The following is an 8,877-nucleotide window of genomic DNA, read 5'->3' as shown; positions in this document are numbered from 1 at the left end:
GAAAGTGCAAGAGTTACGTAACAAGAAGATTCCTCTAGTCAAAGTTTTGTGGAGAAATCATGTGGTAGAAAAGGCTTCTTGGGAGTCCGAGGAACAGATAAGATAGAAATATCCGCATTTATTTCAAGAAGTTTAACCAGGGTAAAATGTAAATAATTAGATAATATTTCTTTTGCAGGTACATATAATAGTTTAATTAGTAAGTGATATTTTAGTTTTGGGAGAATTTTATTTTGTTTATGTAATCTCTCAGGACTCGGAATGTAACCACGGTATTCCTTTACCATAAGTGATGGTAAGTAATAAAATAAGTAGACCATTTTGTTTTAAGGGATGATGAACCACGTGAATAGCAATTTTCGAGGACGAAATTTTTATAAGGAGGGGAGAATGTAGCGACCCAGAGAAATTATAGTATTTAAAAAGGGTGAAAAGGAAATAAAAAGGGGGCACAACAGGCGTTCGTCGACGACGGGACATATTGGGCTCGTCGATGAGGGGGGTTTTGGGTGATTCTAAATTTCGTCGACGAGGAGAGAGTTCGTCGACGAGTTGTCTTCATGACCTCGTTGATGAGGTGACGTGGCTCGTCAACGAGGGCCAATATATAAATAGGCCAAATCTTCATTTTTGGCCGAAAACTCATGCGCAAAATCTTCTTTCTCTCTCCTCTTCGGCTCCCACCCCTTCTCTCTTAATTTATGGGTCCGTTTTTTGTCGGATCGACGATCCGAAGCCACCACGACACTCTTGAGGAAGTTCTTTGCATATCCGCTGGAGTGGATCATTGGTGAGGTTAGTTCGGAATCCATCCCAAATTCAGGATAAAACTTTTATTCAGTATTTGGCTTTCCCTGTAGTTGTAGAAAGCGTAGTGCGCGTAGAAATACTGAAGTTTAGTTATGGGAAATATCATTTTCAGGATGTTGAATGGGAATCCAGCGGGTGCAGGGCTGTTTATCTTATGGGCTTTTCAGGAATCAGGTAAGGGGATAAACTAAACTAATTGTTTTATGAAAATTATAAGTAAAATTGTATAGCATTTGATTTCATGAAAATATATGTATATAAATATATATATATATATATATATATATATATATATATATATATATATATATATGAGTATTATGTTGGGAAATACTGCTGAAAATTGATGATATGTTCTGGATATATATAATACCCATTTTGTGTGGCATGAGTAGATTTTATGATGAATTACTGTTTTTTGGGAACATGATAATATTATGGATATGTTTGCCAGCGTATGGGCCGAGCTATGGATATGTTTGCCGACGTACAGGCCGATGATTTTCATGATATACGTATATATGCAAAATGATATGATGATATTGATTTGATAATTAATGGTATGAAATATTCATGTATCATAGTTTCATTATATGCTATATGTTATCAAAACCTGGTTGGCTTGGTTTAGGTTAGCACTTGCACGATACCGCTGCTATGTGTTTGTGATCATCACGATATTGTGTTAACGTTGCTGTACGGAGTAGCGTAAGGACAGATAGTTGATGTGATTTTAAGAAGTGTGAGCGCCCTTGGTGTACAGACCAGGTCTGGCAGACCCATCGGACTTACAGACTGTACTATTGACTTGGCAATGGTCGGCCAACCATTGTCAGGTCTCGCCTTCGGGTCACAACCCAGTTATGTGGGGGTAATACATAACAACAACCAACTAACTTACTAGGATTGTTTTCGTATTATTATTATTATATGAGATGAATTATGTTATGAAAATCCATTATATTTTGTCATGTTATGATTATACAGGTTTTCCCAGAATGATACAAACTTATTTACTAGATATGTTTATATATACTCTTGTGTATAACACGGTTAAACTCATCTTGCCACACACTAGTATTAGTTTATTTTCCTTATTGAGAGGTGTCTCACCCTGAAATATATGAACATTTCAGGAGCCCCTCATAGGAGAGCGGATAAAGCTCCGCTGAGATAGTGTTGTTGATCTGCCCTCTTTGAAGGGTAAGTTTTGGTGGGGACGGATGGATTTTTGTGAAAAATGTTCCTAGGACTTTCTTTTTGGGATGTATATGTTTAAATACAATGGATGTAGTAACTCTGGTGTTGAGATGAATAGTTTTGTATTTATGATATTATGATTTTATGTTTCTTGCTGCTTAGACTTCTATTTTGTGTTTTTGTTATATCTTGGTACCCACGAGTTCAGGTTGATTATGATCTGCGGGATTTATCATACCAATTTGTATTATTTAAGAAAAATATATATATATACAAATTAAGCAGGTCGTTACAGTTTGTTTCAATAGTTCATACAAATTCTGCAACTAGGGATTGATAATTTGGGGGTGAAATGCCACTTTTCTCATAGCATTTTGGAACATTTTAATTAATAAGTATTTTTTTTTTAGAAAGCTGCATATTTTAAAGTACTTGCGTTAATAAATAGTGTTTGACTAGTTTTTAAATAAGTACTTATTTCATAAAGGTTTTTTTTTTCAGAATTTAAAAATATTTTTTTCTAAAAACATACTTATTTGAAAAAGTATTAATAAGTAATTTTAGATTACTTATAGATAGATAACTACTTTTTTTAGAGAAGTGTTTTTCTCCCTTAATTAGAATCTAAAACATTGGAAATATGTTAAAATCTATTTTCCCCTCGTTTGTTCATTTGTTAGTTTTTTTTTTCTTTAAACTTGTTGGGGCTTAATATTTCTTCCGTGGGCAACTAATGAGTCCCTTGAATGGCAAATATGTAATATATATACACACACATTTGAGACATACCCCGACAAATGCAACAATCTCTATCACGAGTGTACATCTTAATATTGTATTTGGGAGCATAAATTTTAGACCTTAAATTTGAACTTGAATGTATTTCAATAAATATGAATATAATTTTATATTACATTGTATTCAAATTCAATACAAATTTAAATTCAAAACATCTCTAAATGTAGGATAGATATAAATTGAATCATGTAAAGAATCAAATGATTCAGTTTTTATTCTGCGTTTTAGACATCAAAGAGTTCCATTTTCATGGAAGGTTATAAGGGGAGGCTCCTCATTATTCAAAACATTACCATTTTGACATTTGTGTATTTCTAACATGAACGTCTCCTTGGTGCTTCCCCATCAACAGTAGGCTCCATTTGGATTTGCTTATGTAATTAAAGATTATGGTGAACCCAAATTTTGAAGGAAGAGAAACAAAATTTAAAAAAATTGAGTATATATACTTATAAGAGACCCACTGGATGTAGCTTGTAGGTTCATCCACGAGAACTTTTTTTACGACAATAATTTTTTTTAGGCCATTATTTGAGAGTGACGCATCAAATAAGGGTTTCATCGGTCAAAATTCTTTCTCGTAGCAATAATTTTGTCCCTACCTTAGCGGACCCAAATGCGCAATGTAAAGAAACAATTGTCTTGCAATTATTATTATTTTTTTCTAGTATTGGTTAAAGTATGTTATTGATATTATTCCTCAGAGATATTCTATTAAATTTAAATAAGATGTAATATAAAATTATATTAAAATTTATCTAAACTCTTAAGGTCTAAAATATATGTTTTCGAGCGCAACGTATGTTTATCTAATCAGTGAAATTGTACTTTCAACCATAAATGTCAATTTAATAGCTTTAAAGCCTAGAAAAAATATATTAAAAAGTCTGAATTTGAACTTTATTCTTCAAGTTGAAATTTTCATAAGCCTTCGAAGTATTTTAATTTTCAACTCTTCATTCATCTAACATTTCAATTCAAAATTAGATTCTTAACTGTTGCTGAGCATTAAGAAGGTGACACCAGCCTCTAAAGTAAAAATGTTATAATATTATTTGTACCTAAAAAAAAATATTTTTTTGAGGAAGAGGGAGGGAAGGATAAAAATAAAACGTCTGAAGGTGAAGTGCATGCTTCCTCTCTTTTTTCGATTATTAAGGAGAATATATCATATGATGAGGATGACCCGAATTCAAAATATAGGACATTATAATACTTAGGTGAAGGTGACCACTAAAGGACTAGCCTCCTCTAATCAAAGTGCATGCTAAATATAACATAATTGTTAAGATGATATATCATTTTAAATATTTGTCTAAAGTTATACATGTAAAAAGTAAAGTTCTTTAAAAAAGTAATTAAAAAAAAAAAGATATGTATATAAATTGAGATGAGGTAAAGTAATATTACTTTACACATTAGAATAATACTGTTTTATATAAATCATGACCATCACGAAACACATGCCGTCATTAAGGTGAATGCAATAAATGGATTCGGCTTTATCTCACCCTCTAAGCTGCAATCAGTTAAATTGATAGGATTAAGCTTTTTCCAAAAGTATAGATGGTACAAATCAAAAGATGCTTATCAAAAATTTATCTTAGGAGTATTTGAATAGGGAAAAAGCTCCTCCAACGAAACTAAAGGTGAGTTTTGGCTTTATGACAAAATTGGCTTTATTTTGTTTCCAGATTTGGCAGGGAGATGAAGAAAAGGGTTTTGGCAGAAACCTGGGCTGTGAATTTTTGGGGATAAATGCTCTCCTTAAAGGGCAATTTTAATGTTACCAAAAACTAACATCGAAAGCAAGATCAATTCTTTTATATAGACGACAGAGCTTATTAAAGAGAAAAAAAGCGTACGAGGGAAGAAGTAAATGGTACAGAATCATTGAATAGCCTTGGTGACACCTACTAATAGCCAGACCAACCCCGCCTTGGGAAGAGGGTAATCCGCCATAACTCTGCTTTCACACCACTTCCCTCTCTCTCTCCCTCTCTCTCTCTCTCACATTCTCTCTTTCACACTCCATTTACAGAAACACCGCCCACATAGGAAGCTGACCCAGAACAAAAAGCGTATCATTTTTTTTTCCTTTAGGAGAAAAAAAGCAGGGAAATAAATGTAGAGGTGAAGAGTACCAGTTGAGAGAAGAAACAGAAAGAGATGAAGTTTGGGATGATGATGACGACGATGATTATGATGATAAGCAGAGGAATTTGACTCTTCCATCTGCTACTGATAAGTGGTGAGGGGATATCCGTGAGGGTATATCGTTTTTTTGCTGCATTATCTTCATGAATTTAGTCGTTTGGTTTCAAAATCGTGTCTCTGGGTTTGTGATCTTCACGCCGACTCATTGTCTTCCGATTCTTGAGCTGTTGCCGGGTTGTTTTGTTTTTCCATTTTTTCTTTTTCCTTTTCTGTGACTTTTGGGTTATAATGAGGTTTTAAGGATAGAGGTTTTGGATTGTTTGCTTGATTGTTCTTTTTTTTTTTTTTTTTTTTGTGGGTATGCTTAGAAAAAAAATTTAGCTTTGAATTGTACAATTTGGTACCGGGCTTGCTGTGGAATAGATTGTGCTTTTGATTTTCTATCTGGGTTTTTTTCTCGTTTTTTAACACGGATCATGTGCCTAGCTTCAACCAAGCAAGGTCGTCAATTTTTCAGCTTAATACCATACTTGAAATGTCAGGGATTGCCTACCCTCGTTCTTTGTGAAGGATTCCATTAATTATTTCTTAGTTAGTGCTTTGATTTGTTACAGTTTTATTTTTTAATCCTTTGGGTATGTGCTTCATGTTGATTTCTGCGAGGAATTTCTTGTAGTGACTGCGGGATTTACCTTTTTTTTGGGTTAACTTTCTGAATCAATCTTTGGTGGTTCTTTGCTGTGCAAGGTGTAAGGAACAAAAGAGATGAAGATGCTTGAGTCGTTAACTGTGATGACTACACAATATTTTTAGTCTCATTAAAGTATTCCTGCTGAACTCACTGGTTAATCTTTGAACCAGAATCAAAGTGCAGTTGTAATGGAAATCCTTCTGTTTATATAGTGATTGACATTGTGATCTAGTTGACTGGTGACATATTCTCCCACAGCTTGAATAAGAGTACAGTTGTGTTGCAAGCTCTTTCTGCTTGCTTTTCTTCTTATAAGCACAAATTAGCGAAGAAGCTCCAGTTTGTTGATACTCTCCATCTATAAAATGAGTTATGACCCAAAATTTGACCAAATATGGGAGTATAGAAGGGGAGACAATGAGTTCGATTCTTCAAGTCATGAGTCAGGATCTAGTTCCAATGGTGAGCCGGTTTTGAAGAAGCATAAACTAGTTTCCTCTTTGATTTCACTTGATGAAAAGGATGACATTAGTTATATTCCAAAATTTCAGCAGAAGGGCAAACTTGATGCTGGTGCAGTGAGTCGTTTCAAACCTGGAGAAGGACAGATTAGATCAAGCTTGAAGGACAGTGCATTCAATTATGGGATGGGGAATGATTCTTTCAAACTCAATGGAAGGAAGAACAAGGGTAGTGCCTATGAACCTGCTGCATTAGACGATATTAAGATATTCATGGAGTCTCTATTAGATGAACTTAAAGTTGCAAGGGAAAACATGCTTACATGGATGAGAGATGAAATGCACAAATTAATGGCAGATGATGCAAGGAGAGAGTGCACTAAGAGACAGGATGTTGCTGAAGTTTATCATCAGAACAACTTCAAATCATGCTTGAAAGCTCAAAATAGAAATGGTCGATCTCTGGAGCAGTCAGCGGGGAGCAAAAGGCCAGCTGATTCAAATGACCATTGCAAAAATCAAGGGGACCATGGCCAGCATATAGATCCCATCTCATCAACAAGAACAGAAAGTAGTCATGAACAGATCATCTCAGTGCAGCATCAGAACAACCGTGATTCAGGCATGAAGGCTCAAAATTGCAATGGTGAATCTTTGGAGAGATATGTAAAAGGCAAAAGGGCAGCTGATTATAAGAATTTCAATGAAGTCCTTCAGGATCAGCTTGACTATAACCAAACCACTGTACCCACAACATCAACTGAGAAGGACAAGGAGAAAAAGTGGGGATCATTGCTCAAGCCAAATTTTTCATCCAACCACACTGATCAGATAGCTTCTTCAATGTATCTGACTTTGCCCACCATCTTACCTCTGCCATCCGTTGAAAACCAGCAGCTTGATATTTCACGCAATTATATTCAACCCAGGGCTGCTGGGAATAAAATGAACATGATTTTAGAAAGAGGAAATATAATGCTCAATGCAAGAACTCATAACGGATACTTTTCAGGCATCCGGCGAGAAGAAAAAATTGGAAGTTCTGCTCAACTGGATACAAGAAATTTGGCGGGTAGTTCTGACCAAAAGGGCACTCTGATCTCAAGTACAGGAAATGGGTTTCCTGTTCCATTTCATGAGGGTTTGGCTAGCGGGTTCAATGTTCTAAGCCAAGCCAATCTGGAGCATCCACCCCAGGAGACTACTAACAAATTGGGTTTGAGGATGAATGGGGGAGCTATAAGACTCTCAGGAGGAAGTCGTTCAGAAAACCATGTTGTTGCAAACAACTTCAGCGGCCGTTTGAATTACAAAGCTGACGGTGGACTTGTGGCATTTCAAACCTTGAACCAAAATGAGGGTCATCTGTTCCCAAACTAATGTTGAAGAATAATGGTAGAGAGAAAATCAACCTATATCTGAAGCCTTTTGTGCATACAAAGCCAATTTTGTGTACTCTAATTATTTATTCCAAGTAAAGGATGAGACTCAGACTATTCTTATCACAGCTGTTTCTATGCAGAACTGAAGTTTCTCGTCTACCAAAGTGGGGGATGTAGGAGAAGGTAATTATGTGGGCATTGCTCTAACTTTTGTATTCTGATCTTCAGAAATGAATTTGCAGAGACTTGTAAGGGTGGGAAAGGCATCTACTTTTGTCAGTGTGGGATGTCTGCATTCTGCAGTTAAAATTTCCTGTGCTTTATTTCCCATCCCAGTTCAGGTATGTGCCTTCCTATTACTTCTACTAGGTGAGAACAATGTAATGATGGATCCCGACGCCCCAACCATTTGTGGTTCACGACTCTATAGCCATTTATAGATTACTTCTCTTGCAAGTTCATTGTGAATCTTGACCTTCTATCTCCTCCCCCCCCCCCCCGGGGGCCCGCTCTGTGCTGGTGGCTAAGAGTAATTACTGTGAATTTGTATTTTAAACATTTTTCTGTCTCCAGGTAATCAGTGCATCAGTAGCTTAAGAGTAATCATGTGTCAATTTAGGGAAAATAACCTTAATCATGCTCTTTCAAAATACAGAGAAACCATTTAAAGTTCTTGTGTTTCTTCAAATCCGCAATGATCACACTGCAGTCACAAAGATAATATCCTAGCAGATGCCTGTTAATGCAAAGTTTGAGCCTCAATTGTTGTGTCCGGAGACTGTTGGAGATCACCTGCAATCAAAGGAAAAAGAAGCTTGTAAGCCTGTCCATCTGACAACAAATGGGAGAGTATATAAATTTAGCTTATAGAAATTGCATGGGTTGTAGTTATGTATCAATATGAGTGTGGCCTATTGGAAGACTTATATTTAGTGATTGTGGCATAGCTTGCTGGTGTATGGTGTAAACCCTTATGGCATGTGTTTTGGTATATGTTGTTGGCTTCATGGCATGTCTCCCTACATGGCATATGGCCTTACAGCAAGGCCTCATGAGAGATGCTATATAGCCTATATATATGTTGTATATGACCTATATATATATTGTCTTGTATATCGTATCTTGTTTCCCAAAAAAAAAATTAATGCTCGTATTAATGGAGTGACCTTGGGTACTGTAGAGGTGTAACCTCCATGATGTCACCTATTTATATTTATAGAGTATGTGCCCTAGTAACTAGTGAGTTTAGGAATGCCCTTGGGCTCCCTCACCAATTATTAGTTCTATCCCATCATATGTCCTTACTCCTAATCTCGGAAGAATATCTTTGAAGTTTAGGAGTCGATACCCTTTCTTCCCTATCATGTTTTGGAGTCGA

General features: G+C 35.8%; 1 protein-coding gene across 2 annotated transcripts; it reads left to right on the top strand.

Moving 5' to 3' along the window:
* The first annotated feature begins 4,748 nt into the window (after positions 1-4,748).
* Positions 4,749-7,962, top strand: LOC131164816 (uncharacterized). Of its 2 annotated transcripts, XM_058122303.1 has the most exons (3): positions 4,749-5,059; positions 5,713-7,512; positions 7,640-7,962. In XM_058122303.1, exon 2 carries the CDS (start codon positions 6,022-6,024, stop codon positions 7,495-7,497), a length of 1,476 nt encoding a protein of 491 aa, XP_057978286.1. In that variant the 5' UTR covers positions 4,749-5,059; positions 5,713-6,021; the 3' UTR covers positions 7,498-7,512; positions 7,640-7,962. The 2 variants fall into 2 exon arrangements, with proteins under 2 accessions (XP_057978286.1, XP_057978285.1); XM_058122302.1 differs by having other exon boundaries at positions 4,755-5,059; positions 5,713-7,962.
* Positions 7,963-8,877: the final 915 nt, after the last annotated feature.

The sequence above is a fragment of the Malania oleifera genome, chromosome 9, assembly GCF_029873635.1.
Source record: "Malania oleifera isolate guangnan ecotype guangnan chromosome 9, ASM2987363v1, whole genome shotgun sequence".
Classification (NCBI taxonomy): Eukaryota; Viridiplantae; Streptophyta; class Magnoliopsida; order Santalales; family Ximeniaceae; genus Malania; species Malania oleifera.
The sequence above is the reverse complement of the archived record's forward strand: the minus strand, read 5'-3'. Positions and strand labels throughout refer to the sequence as shown.

What these genes read in the sequence shown, in the direction of transcription:
- LOC131164816 (XM_058122303.1), top strand. Translation starts at nt 6,022, where the DNA reads ATGAGTTATGACCCAAAATTTGACCAAATATGGGAGTATAGAAGGGGA.